General features: G+C 44.2%; 1 protein-coding gene across 11 annotated transcripts in view; it reads right to left on the bottom strand.

The window, feature by feature from the left end:
- The window catches only part of UNK (unk zinc finger), a 44,179-nt gene that overhangs the window by 5,879 nt on the left and 20,906 nt on the right, over positions 1-17,394 (bottom strand). For 5 of the 11 annotated variants that reach the window (XM_027749541.2, XM_027749536.2, XM_027749534.2 and 2 more), the window contains exons 4-14: positions 16,899-17,029; positions 16,634-16,769; positions 14,372-14,489; positions 13,351-13,435; positions 11,400-11,542; positions 10,036-10,083; positions 8,946-9,146; positions 4,690-4,758; positions 3,852-4,026; positions 2,647-2,748; positions 976-1,164 (exon numbers count right to left, since the gene is read on the bottom strand). In XM_027749541.2, the coding sequence (XP_027605342.1) occupies positions 976-1,164; positions 2,647-2,748; positions 3,852-4,026; positions 4,690-4,758; positions 8,946-9,146; positions 10,036-10,083; positions 11,400-11,542; positions 13,351-13,435; positions 14,372-14,489; positions 16,634-16,769; positions 16,899-17,016 (1,384 nt within the window). In that variant the 5' untranslated portion in view covers positions 17,017-17,029. The remainder of the gene's footprint in view (positions 1-975; positions 1,165-2,646; positions 2,749-3,851; positions 4,027-4,689; positions 4,759-8,945; positions 9,147-10,035; positions 10,084-11,399; positions 11,543-13,350; positions 13,436-14,371; positions 14,490-16,633; positions 16,770-16,898; positions 17,030-17,394) is intronic. The other 6 variants (XM_027749539.2, XM_039390179.1, XM_027749538.2 and 3 more) reach the window with 5 other exon arrangements.

Below are 17,394 nucleotides of genomic sequence, written 5' to 3'. Positions count from 1 at the left end.
CCCTCTGATGTCTCTTACTACAGTAATTGTAAAAGCTGCTAAAGCCAAACAAACAGCAATGACAAGCATGGAAACATGGGTTTGGGCTGTGCAAACACGGGATGCAGTTACACAGATAAGTGCATGCTGAAACAGATTACAAAAGCATGTAATCGTTTTATTAGGTTAAGCTGAATATTAAAGATTAAAGTGTATCTCAAATTTGAAGAGGCATTTATGTCTAGCATCAATAGAGAGAATTAATATTTACTGTTATTAACAGAAATGAGCGGAACTGGTGTCACTGTAGCCTGGAGCCCAAACAGTTTTATTTCTCATGGCAACCCTGTGTCTTGATAACAAAATAGTTTGTCCCCTCAGTTCCCAGTTCTTCCTGATACAGCCGAAGCTCCAAAGCAGGTTCTCCTCCCTTCACTCCCTCATACAGGAAAGAGATTCTCAAGGGGGGGAAGGAGCCAAGGGGACAAAGCTGGAAAATTAACTTTTTGCAAAGTCCACACTGCAAAACCGGTGCAGAGCATCAAACAGAAAAATTACAATGCCCTAAGCCTGCTCTAGAGCTTCCAGAGCCAGCCTGACCCACAAGCAGCCCCAAAGGCAAACTGCAATCCCCACCTTAACTAAGCAAAGCTGAGGACCCAGTTCTGAGTTTTATATGAAGTCTCAGCACAGAACTGCTGTCAGGAAAAGGCAGAGATCTTTTCCCTGAAAGGCATCATCAGAGCAAGTCAATTAACCTATCTGCCCCTTTCTCTCAGCCTAGAAACACAGAAAGTAGAGGGAATTGCTCCCTTGCTCACAAGGTATTAGCTGATTTTTCGTAAAGCAGCTCCTAGTACCATTGCTGTTCTCATGGGAAGAAGAGATACAAATGACAGCAGTGAAGTAACACATTAAAATAAAGCTAACTTAAAAGAAAATACTTACATGGCACAGACAGGCATGTACATGGGGACACACACACTGTGCATTTACCTAATGATCCATGAGAAGCTGATGTCCCCAGGAACGTGTTTTCTGATTGGCTTAAGTGTCCCTGGGGCTGATGGAGGAAATGCGATGAGAGGCTGACCGGTGGAGAAGGAGAGGCAGAGTGAAAGGAGGCAGAGCTTCCAAGGGACCCGGGGATATTTACAGGAGCAGAACTTTGCAGCAAACTCCCACCTGGACAAAGAACACACAGAGAGGATGGCTATGTATGACCATGAGGTGTGGGCACAGGGCAGGAGTTCAGAGCAGAAGGCGGTAGGTTCCCTTTCTCCTCCCTAAGCCCCTCGGGATTCCCTCCACTTCTCATGTTTTATTCCCCTCTTTTAGAGGGGCCTTTAAGAGGAGCACTGAAGCTGCCATCCCATGACCCACGTAGGTTAAGACCCTCCAGGATTCAATGGACCATTCTTTTACTGGCCAAAGCAACAGAAGGTTTCCTGAGCAGAGTTCAGTCCCTGTCAGCCTAGAGAAGATGAATTTGGTAAAACACTCTGTCACGAAAAATTCACTGCTAAAACATGTGTCTCTGCCTCTAATGCTTCCAAACAACCTGTAATGAGAAGACTGTCATGCCAGGTGAAGTCATGATCTTAACCACTAAAAATCAGTGCCTAGCTTTAGGTAGTTCAGATATACCTGAGCGCCTGGATCTATCAGTAATAAAAAAACCAAATAAAGGAAAGCCTAAGCTCAAAAGACATCAACTTCCCTTACACTGGAGGTTTGTCTGCCTGCCACACAGATTAAGGGAGGTCTCAGCCCTGCTCCCTTCTCAGAAAATCACTAGGTAACACCAGCCCTGATGGGAAGAGAAGGATCCCTAAGGCACTGCAGATGGGGAGCAGCAGAAGCAGGGCTGGCAGTAGACAGGTACAGTAAACTCTCCAACCAGGCTCTAACCTTTGGCAGGGAAGTGGAAGTGATATTCTCTAGAGCTCTTTCCACAGCTCCCTTCCTATCTCTACAGCTCCAGGCAGTGGAGTTCCCTTGGAAACCTTCAGACAACCAGAGTTTGCTCCCGTTCAAACACTTGCTTTGCACAGCAAGGGCGGCCAGAAACTACAACCACTTCCAAAAAGTTACGAGACCTTTCGTTTTTCCCTGGACACCCATCAGAGACAGGCAGAAGAGGCCTTAGCCTACCTCCACGTATCAAAATGAGACAGACAGTACAGGAATCAGATCAGCAGACCATGACGACACTCTGTGACAGATGGATGGCATTACCAGGTCAGTGAGTTTCCTCTTACAGCTAGGGAGAACTTTCTGCTTAAGATGCAAATTGTTATGCTTTGGTTTTTAAATTTATCAGATGCCTTCTAGAGTCCACTTACACACTCAAAAAAAAAAAAAAAAAAAAAGAAAAAAAAAGAAAAAAAAAAGGAAAAAAAGAAAAAAAATCAAGCAAGTCCCATTCAGTCTCAAGAAACATCCCCAAGACATCTGGGCCCAATGGCAACAACTCAGCTCTGCTAGTCAGTAAGGGCAAGCTCTCACTTCAAAGATGCTCAGGGGTTGCCAGAGTTTGTTATAATTGCTGCTTTAACCAATGTTATTTTGGGACTGGTTTTAGAGCTTGGTTGGGCTGGCTCCACTGAGGTGACTGGGCAACACTGCTTGGCAGAAGATAAAGAAAGCTCTGTTGCTTTCATGTACCTATCATGATGCCACTCGTGTGGGGCACTGTGCTGCTGTCAAATGTCTTCTCCAGGGCAGCCACTCCGAATTCATTCAGGTCCAGGTCATCCAAGGCAGACTCTGCCAGACACAGAGGTACCAATTATGTTATAAAGGACCAACAACTTCAAGAGATAGGATGGCCCAAAGAGCCTACATGCAGAGGAGCCTGCACTCTCTATTTGTCAGGGCCCTACTCTACGCCCTGTTCTGAGACTGTTTGGCAGAAGAGTCATGGGCAGCTTTTCAATTCAGGTTCTTTTACCTGATCTGATTTCTTTTTGTCTCAAAGTATTCCCAAATGTTTTATGAAAACAAAAAAGCGATGAAATAACAGCAGATCCCATAAGCCTTCCCCAAACTGCTCTCCTAAAGCTGTCTCTAATATGCAGGAACACTGGCTTATGGAATGTCTGGGTCTGGCTTGTGCTTTGTCCCTACCTTCCCAAAAAGTAGAAGGGAACACTGAAAAACATCTCTGAGGTTCAAAGATAGGGTAAAATAAAGCTTATTAATGCCTGCAAGTGTTATATCTGTTTGAACATGCCTCATCACTAATGATGATCAATATAATTCCATCCCACACATGCCCACTCATTTCTATTATTATTTTTATCAAATTAGTGAGATCACCTCAGAAATGTTATATTTAATTAAAAAAAAATGAAAAAAGAAAAAAGAAAAACAGGTGACCAAAAAGCCTGTACCTATCTAAGAGTGACTCCACTCTCTGTTCTCATGTTTTCCTTTTTCTTTCAGCCTCTGTCCTACACTGTGAAGGGCAAGTCCTTACAATCCACCTGGAGGCAGCCCTGGCTATAAAACTGTCATTTAGAACATAAGGGATTGTAACTGTGGAAAAATGCCCCTGTGATTTCCTGCCTACTCCAAGACCTCTTTGTCACTTTGACAAACCTAAAACTAAGGCCCTTTGCAACCATGTGACATTCTGAGTAAGTGGCTCAGAGGCCTTCAGTTGGTCCCGTGGGTGAATTTCATCCATAATGACCTGCAGAAAACATCAGATGTGTCACAGTCACAGAACAAGCCTCAGGAATCTGCCAGCACTGACAGAGACGGAAAACTGGAGGTCACTGGAACACCCATGATATTCCAGCTCTCATACCTGGCAATCCATGTCTGAGGAAGCCCTACCAGCACGAATAAAAAAAAAGCAAAGTTACCTATGACAGACTCAACGGTGTCACTGGTTGGGTAGAAGGGAAGGGCATTGGCATTCATGCCTGGAATGCTGCTGGTGCCAGCAGGGCTCGGGGGTGTTGCAGCCAGACTGGAGGTGATACTAGAGGAGATGCTGGATGTCAGCGGGCTCCCCACTGGGAGAATACCCAGAATGTCCTGAAACAAGAGTTTGAGAAGGGAAAGAGGAAGGACATAAAACATCTTTACAGAAGAACCCCTTCAGAAACACGCAGCAACGAGCCACGGATCAGCAGCAAACCTGTTTCCTGCCTGCTTCCAACCTGACAGATGGCTACTGCTACTACTGGGCTGGGGGTGGGGAGAGATTAACAGCTTTTCTTTAATTTCTGTCGACTGGTCTCCATTCCACGTCCCTCCCCCAGTATTCTAAACATCTTTCAGGCTGCCCCAGAATTAACTCCTGTGACCCACAGGTTGCATGCAATCACAGCCATGGGCCACACAATCACTCACTCAGTTCAGCACACGACTTAGAACCTGATATTAAATTCCCTTTGCCAAATCCTTGAACTCAGATGACTCCAGAGATCCATTCCAGCTCAATTTTCTGTAATTTGAAGACTCTCTCCAGCACAGTCCAGCTCTATGAATTCATCCTGAATTCACTCAGGTCTAACTACTGACAAATAACACCTCCAGCAAATCATCCCATCCTCATAAGTAATCCCTCCAGCTGAGCATCCCTAATGGTGTCTGGACCGTTATTTACTCCCTGCAGAGCTGTCTGGATCCACAGAGATTTCTCAGTGGTGGTGGAAGCACTGAGCTGGGTTCAGAGCCCTGCTGGCAGTACCATACCTGTTTGGGCTGTAACAAAGGTTGCTCCTGGCTCCTGTGTTCCAGTGAGTGGGACTTCATTTTTGCTTGCTGCAGTAAAGAAACAAAACAAAAGATAAGCAGAGGGATTATTTAGCAAAATTTGAAATGGGAAACACAGCCCACTCCTCTCTCGGTCTGCTCAAGGCACTAGAGAATTTGGAGAGAGGGAAAGCACAGCAAACTGAAAACGCTCCAAGTAATTTATGCTTTCTGTACACCAAGATATCACCCTTAGAGTTATGTAAAGACTTGTCACAATGACATTTGCCTTCAGTGCTGCTCTAAGTCCCCTGCTACCACAAAGCACATCCTAAGAACCAAGATCAAAAATGAATTATTTTGCCTTGCTATAACTAACTCATCAGCCCTACTAGCATCTAAAAACCAGAAAGGGCCAGAAATGGTGGGAGGCATACTACATTTTTAAATTATGTAAATATTTTTCAGTTTGGGGAAAATAAAGTCTGTATATTACATTTTTGCTCAAACTCTTCCAGCTCCCAGCTAGGACTGCAAAGTAAAATAACTAATCAACTTTCAAAAAAAATCATTAAAACTGACTTTATAAAAAATCCTTCCCCCATCCATTAATATGAGAGCTCAAAGCTATAAAACATAAGTGAGGTTAAGACTGTCTGGAATTGCAAAAGTTCACAATGCCAACATACACTTAGAATTCCACTACCCAGCCTAAAAATTCAGCTTAAGGACCTTCCAGCACTATATCCTTAATGGATATCAATTCTCTTGCCTTGCAACATCAGTCAATTCTGATGGAACTCAGTTGGGAAGGAAGTGGCCTCAGGAGCCTGTCAGTGTGTAACGGTCTGTCTGCAGACCTTGCTCCCTTCCTCCCGTGCTGTGACACGGCACAGGGAGATCAATCACAGCCTCTGGGCACAGACAGGGAGCAAAAAAAGCAGTGAGAGTCAGTGCTGCTTGTTTACTCCCTCTCCAGCCTCCCCAGCCTGAAACACAGACATATTCCAGGCATAAAGTGCACGCGATGGTTTTTATCCCAAATGCAGGCAAGGCACCATCTCTGCAGGGAGATGTGCAACAGCAGCACACGAGACACCCCGCTGACCTGAAGTGATATGCCTTGACTTCTTGGCTTAAACAGTCTCATGACAAAGATAAATGATTGCTGGAGAGGGATGACATAACCAGACAGGCGAAAGAGCAGCGGAAGAATTCATCCCTTGGTTTTACTTCATTAAATCATTTTCCCTGCTCAGCTGTACGCCTGTGGGCAGATGGGGAGGTCAAAGCCTGGCAGCCAGGCAGTTGAGATATGGACACAAAGATCCTTCTGCAGTGGGTACCACTCTCTCACGCTTCCCTGAACAACATGCAGTGTGTTTACACACAGCAGAACTGCCACTGAACCCACCACGGGCTTGTTCTCCTTTGTGAGCGGGAGCTGCGTTACGTGAGTGCATCTGTGTGTGTCTGATAACACGCCTGCTACATTATCCAACACATCCCTGCCCCCCCTGACACTCCTCTGAACACAAAATGTGCTATCACAGACGTCACAGCTGAAGGGAAGGCACTTACACAGCCGTGCCCCCACTGAGAGGCTTCCTGCCAACGTAGGGAGTTTGCTCTGCTGCAGTTTAGTTGTACTGGAAGGGGTTTTTTTCCTTTAAGGAGGGGAAAAGTGAACCCATTTCCACGTTAGTCCCAATTTCCACTGCCTTGAATTCACAAAACATGAGCAAACCAAATGTCACCACTAAGCCAGTCTCCTTTAGCTCTGAATAACATTAGAAAGGGCATACATCGAGACAAAAATTCAAAGGACAGGCTGAAATTCTCCAGCTCACTCTGCTGCAGTCAGGGAAGAGGACAAGGGACATAAATTATGAGTGAAACTAAATGTTTTCTGACCAGCATGGAACAAACCTACTGTGCTGTGTGTCAGGACTTGGGAACACCTCCTGGTCGTGGTATTCAAGTCCTTCCAGTGCAGCCAGCATTTTTCCAGCTTGCTAAATCTTTTGGGACTGGGGAAAAGTATTTTTAGCTTTAACTGCTGGCTCAGCCTTACCACAAACTATGTGGAATCTATTAAGACAGAAGGTGTATTTTTCATTCTAATAAGATAGAAACTATTTGTACTAATTCTACAGAGGAAAAATGACAAGCCCATTGCAGAGCTGAGCCAGAGCGACTCCAACGTTTTTATATAGGAGTTGACAAAGTTAAATGCCTAATTAGTGGTCCAATTTACAGGGTACATGAGAATCTCTGGTGCCCACTGCAGCCAAAGGGAATTACAGAAGAATTTAAAAAGTAAGTAATTACAGATTAAAATAAAATTAAATCAGGACATTTATGAGACACCTAATTTTGTCTGTAGAAGCCTAGCATAAGGCAATTGTGATTACTTCTGTCTATACCTTAATAGCTATTTATTCCAGTCATTTAACACAGGTTTTGCTTAATTAAAGCCACATAATTAAGAAGCTATGTGAATAAAGCATCTTTGTAGCACAGATTCAACTTCAGATATAAATGCTCATCCTCTGGCCCTCCTTTTAAAAGTCCTATTCATGCTCCAACCCCTTTCTCCTTGGCTTAGGCTTGCTGCCCATTTTCTCCAAAGCAGGGCCTCCCTGGCACTCTGCCTCTGCTGGCAGCAGACAGGGGTTCTCTCAGTCCTTCAGCTCTGGGTTCACTCCTCCTTTGCAGCAGAGGCCACAGAGAACGAGGACATGCTTTTTCTTTTGTTTCTAAACAACTGTTACAAGCTGCTGTGCCCATGAGAAGTGCCAGGATCACAGCATGGTCTGCTCTTTACCCCCAAAGACGTGTTGCATCAATTTGCAGTTTCCTAAGCCACATCCCCGTTAAGCCAGACAATGGAAGCATTTATAAGAGAGCACACATGCATATAGCTTAATCTGGATTTGTCACTGCATCATTTTAATTAGACTAAACAGTGTTCAAGACTTGGTCCTACTGCAAAGCTTGGTCATATTTTCCCAAAGCTGTAAAAATAAATAAAACAAACCCCATGGAGTCTGCTTCTAAATTCAACTACTTTATGCAAGACCTTGTCTGGACGGGATATTTCCACTGTTTTCTCACAGCAGTGCAATACAGAAGCAGCAGTACAGACTCATTAAGGCTGACTTCTTTAATGGCACAGACAAGAGCTTAAACGTAGCCAGGCTGAAAGCAGCACTTCTTGTCATCTCTGTTCTCAGGCAACACAGACCTGGTATTCTTATTCCTTTTTATATTTTTTTTTCAAAAGAACTCGGGAGATATTTTTGCAGGCACCTCCTCATGCAAGTAGCTATTCCCTTCCCCCTAAATCAAGATGTTGTTCTATTACAATTACAAACCCAGTGAGACATAAAACCTGAGACCGGAGCTCTGGGTTGGGCTCAGGTTGGAAGGGACGGTGCAGAGAAACTATTCATTGTTAACATCAAGAAAGCAAATTCACACTAAGAAGCTGACTGTGGAGAAGCTCATGTGTGGCAAAGAGGTGGAAGAGACTGTTGCAGGCCTAGGGAGCACTATGAATAAGGCATGACACCAGGAAGAAGACTGGGGAAGCAGCAAGGCGAGACTGGGATATTCAAAAGGGATAAGAGGGAATGTCATTAAAAGATATGGATTGGGTAAGATTCAGAGGATTCTTCAAATGAGAATGAGGAACTGAAATTTAATACAGAAGCCACAGGAGAGAGTCAAGGATCAGAATGATAGGGCCAGAGAGGAAAGACACAACTAACATGACATTTTTAATACACCAGAGAAATGAACAGTGAAAACAGAAGACAAACCAAGTCATAGAGGTCAAGGTAAGAGTCTGAAGTGGGAACAGAGAAGGAAGGATGAGACAATGAGACAATACAGCAAAAGAAACAGCAACTCTTGGCAAGGAACTAAATATGGAAAAAGAAAGACCAAGAAGTGATGTGAGAAGCTACCAAGGGTCAACACAGGACAGGAGTTGTGAGGGGTTGGGAAAACAAGCAGCAGCTCCACTTCCACAAAACAGAGTGTGTGATGGCAGCAAGGCAGACAAGAATGGATGTAAGATGAAAAGGGCTGGAAGGGAGGCTGAAAGCAACAGCAGAGATCTGGAAATGCACAGGAGAACAGTGCTTTCCCACTTCTGTTCCATCAAAAATAAAAACACAATCGAGCTAGACTGGGCAATCTCTCCTTCTTCCTCATCCCCCCAGCTCTTCCAGCCAATATTCCCTACTAACCTGGCATTTGAAACTCTTCAAATACTCGGCCCCCACCTGATCTTCTCGCTCAAACCCCGGTGCCTTCTTGTAGCTGCCGGCTGCTGTTACTGAGTCAGGAGGAAAACCAATGGTCTCCAAGCTGTGGGGCTTTCCAATGGCACCGGGAGGAGACCCACATATATTAGATGGGCTTCCAAGACTGCTGTTCCTACAAAGAATCTAACAGAAGGAACAAGTGTCAGGAAAGTACAGCCAGCCAGGAGCAATGACATGAAGGGGAGAGGCACCCCATGGAAGGGCTCAATTCACTTCACTGTTTGCAGACCGATTACACTGACAGTCAACAAAACTACACAAGCTTTCAGTAAACAGTAATTAAAAAAAAAGGGAAAAGCTCCACTGGATTTTTACAGTCCCACAATTATGGTTTTACTGTCGCTCCTTCGGAGTGCAGTCTTGTAAAATCCAACCTACAGCTCCAGTGACATTTATCCTTTTTGAAGCCTCAGATGTGACTGATCCAAGTTTCCAACCTGACCATAACTCTATTCTCTTTCCTTAGGCTACAGTGGATCCTGTCTGACTCTGGGTAGTAGTGTGAAACCTGGAAAGGTGCTTTGGCAGTCAGAACAACCAAACATATCTGAGTTATTGTGTAATATTGTATTTTTTGCTTTCCAGTTGGAAATCTGAAAGCTTTAATGCAGACATTAAAGCTGTATCAACAGCTGCATTAGAAAAACCTCAATGATTTCCAACAGTTCCATTCTTTGGACTAATACCAGGGACCACAATCACATGCAATAAGGCTAGTTTTGCACTGTAGATGAAGCCACAGACAGCAGTAAGATGAGCTTTAGAGAATGTGTCCACCTGGATCAATGCAAACATCCCATTTCTCTGGGACAAAAAACTATTCACCTGCGCTGACAAGCATGACTGTGCTCCAGACATCACAGATTCAAATGTGGCACAGTCTGGGCTGGCATTAGGGGAAGAAAAAAAAAAAAAAAGAAAAAAGAAGGAGCAGCCTACAATGTTTTGGGTTTATTTTTATCCAGACATTCTGCTGTCCACGCTTCCCTACAGTCGCAAAGATACTACTCACTGTGGTGGAGGTGGGGCTAGTTGGCAGAGTTCCTGATTTATTCCACACCTACAGTACAAATACAAAACAGAACAGGCCACGTGAGGCTGGCGGCTACAGGGACCTTTTTTCTCTGATTAATTCATCATGTAAAATGATCACCAGCAAAGCCATATTTGTTTGCAAGCTACATGCAGATGCCCTGTGGAGTGATGAAGTCACAGACAGACATGTGTTGCCATTTGGCACATATCCAAGGATTAGGAAAGACTGTTTAAAAAACTAAGAGCCTGAGATAGAAAAGACCTAAACGGTCTAATACGTAGGAGATATCTTCAACTTCTCTGCAGCTTTCAGAGATTTTAGATGATATGTTCATAAGATGAAGGGGGTTTGGTTTTTACTTCTTTCCACAGTGTTATTTAGTAAGAGACAATATTACATCCAGACTTTTCAAGATCTGTTTGGAATTCTAGCTGCAATCAAATTCAGGACAACTATGAACTGTTATGTTGGCTTTGGCACCAATAAAATCAAACTCAGCTTCTCTTTTGAAAGAGAGGGAATAAGATAAAACAGAGGTCCTAAATGAGTTCACCCCATTCTGACCAGTTTCAAATGAGTTAAACTCGTGTCATTTTACCTCCTCAAAACCTCTACCAACCATTTGAAAAGGTTACACACCTTATCAAGAGTAGTGCAAACAAGAAAGACTTAACAAACAGAAAAAAACCTAAGTAAAAATGCAGACTTGCATTCCATGGGCCTCTTATCTTACTGTGAGTATCTGTTCAGCATTTAAACATCTCCCTTCTTGTATGGACAACTAAAATAAAGTATTACCAACAGTCTGGGGCATCATTTAAACATATTTCAGAGTTTAGCTATCCCCAGCAGTAGGAGAGGGAGGGAACTAAGGATATCCTATAATGCAACACACAATATGCACAGGCTAAGCCTCTGAGATTACATATGTAAACAAACTCAATTGTAGTTATGTACTTTAGAGGTTGTTGGCTCACAGCCCTTAATTAAAGGACTTGGAAACTAAGCCCAATATGTACCTCCAGACAGGAAGGAGTTGGGCTTCATGTGCGGATATATTCCACTTTCCTGAAAGTACATCAACAAACTCTGCACAGAAAGGAAGGCTTAGAATCTTTGGAGGTGAGAGGACAATACTAAAGCCACTGAACGTATGTTCCAAAAAAAAAACAAACCCAAAAAACAACCAGATCCCTCTAAAGAGCGGGGAGCTGAGAACTAGAAGAAAAATCTCATATCCTTTGGGCTTTTGGATAGTTAAGATTTGTCTTCTTGGGAGAAGGAACAGTGACTCAGAGAAACCCAGACTACAGACAAGGTTTCTCCACAGGGCTACATACATTGCTAAGGTCTGGGGCATGTGGACTGGAAGGGCTGACTGGAACAGAATCCCCAGCTGCCGACGGCATGTACATCACTGGCCCTGGCTGGGTGGGGCTGGACACGGCCGAGGATTGCTGCAGATCTTCACTGAGGGCAGGCTCTGCAAGGGATAAAAGCACAGGCAGCATTACTCAAAGTTGTAAAACTGCAGTGGGGCACAAGACATTTAGGAACAAGAATACCTAGATCCTCCTCAGAGGAAAAAATATTCTACAAGCGCCTGTTTGTAAGTATAGAAGCAAAGAGAAACCTTATTTGGCAAACGGCTACCACTCATCTGATGTTCCTTACATTATTACTGCCATCACAGGTACACTGTGCTGCTCTTTAGTCCATTAATGCTGCTCCAAAATTATCTTCCCTGCATGAATTGTGTGTTATTCATTCAGCTCTCTTGAACTAAGCAGAGCTTCCTTCATTGCTAGGCATAAAGTTGATGGGTGCATTATAATTAGCTGAGGGAGTTAAGTTTCATCTGTGCTCAGTGCAAATCATTACCAAAAAAAAGGTGTCAGTGGTTCAGAAGGTAAAGATGCTGTAGACTTGTAGTATTTACATCTAACACGAGTCAGCATCTTTACAGAAACAGTTACAGAACTGACACTACACCTGTATTGTAGTATCTTTGAAGTGCTGGTTTCAACACATTTCTTGCTAATAATCAGCAAAAGTCATGCCTGGAGCAGATATTTTAACTGAATTAGGCACTCAGTGTTCAGCTAGCTAAGGAAGGACTAAAAGATGTAACTCCATAAGACAGCACAGGAAATAACCACGTTGGAATGACCAAAGTGCCACAGAATGTTACTTTCCCTTTAAGTAGTATAATATCAAATGCAGCAATATTTTCAGGAGCACGGCATCCCTAATTAAAAATACTACATTATACCAAAGGAATTTTGCAAAACACTGTTCCTTTATCAAGATTTCATTCTATAAAGCTTGCTGGATCACACTGTGTAGTTGCACTCCTGTGTTTTGGGTGATTACAGCCCACAGCTCCAGCTATAATTACTGCTTGTCAACAAGGCCTCCTATAAAAGGAACCGTATAACCTGTAGGGAATTTACTCTCCCCATTCCTTGACAAAGGCAGCAATTACTAATTCCCTCATTTACAAAGGATAATCAAATAACAAAGAGATTTTCTCAAGGCCATGTAGTGAGTCAGTATATCAGAGCCAATCTACTGAGTTCTGAGTAACCTGCTCTAATTGCTGCAAAGTCAGCAGTGAGATTGGAGTGTAGAAACCAAGAAGAAGCCATAGGACAGGAACCAACCATTATTTATGAATGTTAGTACCCACCTGTATATAGAACTCCCACAATCAAAACAGCATCACTAGATGATTAAAGTAAGGATTGAAATAATGCCCTATAAATCAGGGAGCTACTGAGAGAAGAGGATTTAAGGAAAAGCAGGAAAAAAGCTGCATATTTTTCTTCTTCAACCTGACTTAAAGATTTAAACTCTAAGTAAAACAGCATTTAATTTTTTTTAATGTATCAATATATTATCTATAATTAGCAACTTTACCCTCAGCTTTTTAAAGCACAACACTTTGCAGCTTATCTAGGTACAGTTCATCCATGCACAGAAGAGAAGCAGTTTTGTCCATTTCCATCCTCCTGAACTGACACAGAGAACTGAGCAGGTGAGAGGGAACAGAGGGAGATCCTTCAAGAGTCAGTGAGCTAAGGGCCAAGTCCTACAGAGTACCTACTGCCTCCAGCTCTGCTGACACCTTCCACACTAGCATGGTTTTATAGAAATTATCAAAGTTAACACTTTGGTTTGAAAAACCTTCACAGAAGTTCTGGTTTTTCAGCCCTGTATCTTAAAGTGTTTTGGTCAGAAGCTCTCCATAGCTCAAATACCCACGAAAGATGAGAGAAGTAGTCCACGTACGTTCTACATGTGCAAAGGCACAGAAGGGTCCTCGGGGACAGCTGCCAGACTGCTGCATATCATTGCATTTGGTGGATTTGTAGATCTAAGGATGGGAGAAAACAAAAAAAACCCGAAAACTGACATGAACAGAAAATAACAGTGACCACCAGCCCAGGTACAAAAGTTCTATGAAGAAACTCAACAGCAAGGTAGAGAGACAAAGGTGCAAAGGCCAGCAGAGCTCAGGGTGACCGTTTCAGTGCTTTGCTTCAAAGAAAGGAAAACCCATTAGAGTTCTGGAAACACCAAAATATGCCCATCACAGCAAGAGCTCACCCAAAGACCAACCCACCACACACCAGCTCACCCAAAGGTGAAGTCCCCCAGTCTTACTGGAGGCTCCGTGAATATTACAAATGGCAAAAGGTAGGAAACAGTTGACAGATGACAGCACAGAAAGTTCCAGCCACATGTTTGCAAGGAAAATAACAAACCATTGACAATGATTGTAGCAAATGGATTATTCCCTTCCCCCCAGTTTGACAGGCGGTGACAATGGTTACTTTGCCGATAGGGGCCCAACAAAGCTTTTCAACACTGTAACATGAAGCAGACTACGAAAAGGTCTTAATTACACTTTCTGTGAGGATATTGGAATGCTCTGGGCATGCTGACAACCAAGAGCTCAGTGGTGTTCAGTGCTATCATCATCAACCACAAGCTTTTATTCAGGGAAACAGATGCCGTATGCTCACATGCAGACCCACATCGTGCTTTCCTAATGGCCCCATACATGAGACTGCTCTCACACTTGAGATTTTCCCCACTTTTCTTACCTCCTCCCATGTGGTCTACCTAACAAAAATCTGTCAGGCAGCTGAATTTAAGCTTACTCCCAATATGCAGTTTCTCTGTATCCCAGGACTACACTAGAAGCAGCCCACATGTTCTCCCACCTGGTACACTAATTTATTTCGTAAGACTGGAATGCTTTTGGCTTTTCTATCAACTACCAAACGGAGCAAGGAGGTTACTGTACCTCTGGATGGAACTGCTGTTCTGTGCGAGTGTGGCAGTACTGGCACGAGTCTCCATTTTCACACTTACTGGGATCTCCCCACTCGTCTCCGTGTTTCACACTGGGACATGGTGAAGATCTGTGTAAATAAGGCAGCAGGAGAATGCATCAGACTCACAGATGAGCTTTGTGCTTTCATTACTTTGAGCAGGTGGAGGGAGGTGAGTCCCCCTCTGCTCCGCTGCCCTGAGACCCCACCTGAAGCTGCATCCAGCTCTGGGGTCCCCAACATGGGAAGGACATGGACGTGGTGGAGCAAGTCCAGAGGAGGCCACGAAGATGCTCCAAGGGCTGGAGCACCTCCACTATGGACACAGGCTGGGAGAGTTGGAGTTGTTCAGCCTGGAGAAGGGAAGGCTCTGGGGAGACCTTAAGAGTCCCTTCCAGTGCCTAACGGGGCTCCAAGAGAGCTGGAGAGGGACTTTAGACAAGGGCCTGGAGTGGCAAGACTGAGAGTAATGGCTTTAAACCAAAAGAGAGTAGATTTAGATTAGATACAAGGAAAAAATCATTCCCTGTGAGGGTAGGGAGGCCCTGGCACAGGTTGCCCAGAGAAGCTGTGGTTGCCCCATCCCTGGAAGTGTCCAAGGCCAGGCTGGGTGGGTCTTGGAGCAACCTGGTCTAATAGAAGGTGTCCCTGCCCATGGCAGGGGGTTGGAACTAGATAATCATTAAGGTCCCTTCCAAGCCAAACCATCCTATGATGTTACAATTCCCTGACCAGGGGGCAGGTTTGGCTGCCCACCCTTAGCTGTGCAGTCTGCTTGGCTGCTGCTTCCCCAGCCCCCACCCACTGCTACTGCATCTTCTTCCCCTTCTTCCAGTTTTCCAATGAAAGAAACATGGCTTAATTCTCTATTTGAAACAGAATACAACTTGAACCAACACACACAACTTAACAATATTAGCAGCTGATGTGATTAGTGTCAGAGACGCTGGGTCTGGTTTCTGTTTTGGAACTGCACCTTCATAGAAAGCTAAGAAGTTAATTGGCTAATCCTAAAACACATAATACCCTTACAGCAGTATGTTTCCAGGTTTATAGTGTGGCCATGTGGAAAAGAGGCTGAGTCAGGTCACTGGGGAAAAGGCAAGTCCGTTTTCTTTCTCCCATACAGGAATGGTTCTTTTTTTTCAAGATCTGAATTTCTGCCGTGACCTACTTCCCCTGCTCTTTATGCTCTTAACCATTCCCTCAAACAACAGCAGAGGGAAGCAGATAGCAGCACCAGCACAGCCGGCATGAGAGGAGCCACATCAGCTGGGGGTGGGGAAAACACAGGAGTGGAGATCTGGAGGGGAGAAGCTTTCACCTCTTCCCCTCCCACAGGGCCCAGGCAGAGGCAGAAAGCACACAGCTGCTGCCTGAAGACTGCCTTAGTGTTCCTGTTCCTCCTGAAAGTGTTGGGACTAATGTTCCTTTGGTGTCCGCCTGTTAAATTTTTTTAAATGCAGAATTTCAGTGCCAATTCAAAAAATTTCTGTGAATGCTGGCGGTGGGGAAGGGAAGCGAGAACATCCACGGCATTTTCTCTCCTGGCTTTCTGGTCTGCTCCTATGTTTTTCAAAAAGGAACTAAGGAAAAGCCCCACTGAGACCACAACAAAAGCTCTGTTGTGTTGGAGGAAATGAGGGCCTATAATTTGGATGAAATGCGTTCAGGGAGACACAGCACGCTGAAAAATCCAGCGACAGCTGAGTGACAGAACACCCTGGAGCCTCAAAAGCAGAGCCTTTAGCAGCTGGTTAGGAATGCATGTCCAGCTACAGTCCTGCTCACCCTGTGCCTCATGATCCCCATCACCAGGCACACACAACAAGCAGCCTGATGATTCTGAATCCTTTACCATGAAAACACTGTTGTGTGAGTTTGTTTCTAGATGGGGATTAAAACTTCCTTTTGTTTTCTTTTCCCTGCGCTGCTTTCTAAAGCAGAAGTTTACGTGGGAAGGGGAAGCCAGACACAGGTCTGTCTGCTATAAAATCAGAGCTGTAATGTGATTAACAATTCATTTGTTAGAGACACTGGTTCCTATATACAGGAAAACTCCTTGTTTAGTTTGTTATCCTTCTCCCAGTGAGAAATAACAGCCCATCACATCTCCTGCCTTGGAGATACGCTAAAAACAACTATCTAGTGGTCAAAATCCTGGCTCCTTCATCACAGATTTCCAATACACTGCACCACTCAGCTGGGAAGTAGCATATCCAGGATCACAGTACCTGTATTTGTGTTTTCTTGGACTTCTTCTTCTGTCTTTGCTATTGTGGTAGTAGGGACAGGCATAACCCTGGCGACAGAGCCGGGGGGGTTTCTTACATTGCTCTGTCTTGTAATTTCCCAACACATACGTTGTATCTGCAAAACAAGCAACCAGTCAGTGGGAGATGACCACCATCTGTATTACTATAAAAAAGCTTTTGACAGGAGCAAGCACCCCAGAGAAACCAGACTTTGCCAGCCCCACATATCCTAAGTGACACTCACCTTGCCACCTCGGCTCCTCACTGAGTATTTTCTCTATCATGGCATGGCTGGCAGCGACTGCAGACTGACCCTCTATGCCTCCTTCAGATGTTGTCTGACCATTCTGCAAAGCCTCCATGGCCTGAAGCTCCCTTTGGGGACAGAGTTAAATGAACAGACTGAGCAGATGAAGAGTCAGGTATGTGTGCATAAAAACTGACATACTAGGGCATTTCCTAAGTGGGTGCACTTCAGTCATGCATTTTTTGTCAGAATATCTTTAGCTGAACAGCAACTGTAATAAAAAAAAACAACTTAATTCTCTGGGAATTCCAGATGCACTATTTTGACTCCTCCATGAAATTCCAAAGTGTGATCCCTTCCCCCATTTTGACAGTCCTCCCTAGAGATTTTGTAGATTTGCCTTATTAGGAAGGGATATTTCATCATCACTCCATTTCATGCTGAAGCAGTACTGTCCTTCAACCACCTCACTTTTCATTTGGGTACAGAAATT

This window comes from Pipra filicauda, unplaced genomic scaffold, assembly GCF_003945595.2.
Source record: "Pipra filicauda isolate LSUMZ 115617 unplaced genomic scaffold, ASM394559v2 scaffold80_size11013439_pilon, whole genome shotgun sequence".
Taxonomy (NCBI): domain Eukaryota; kingdom Metazoa; phylum Chordata; class Aves; order Passeriformes; family Pipridae; genus Pipra; species Pipra filicauda.
This window is presented reverse-complemented; position numbering and strand designations above follow the sequence as displayed.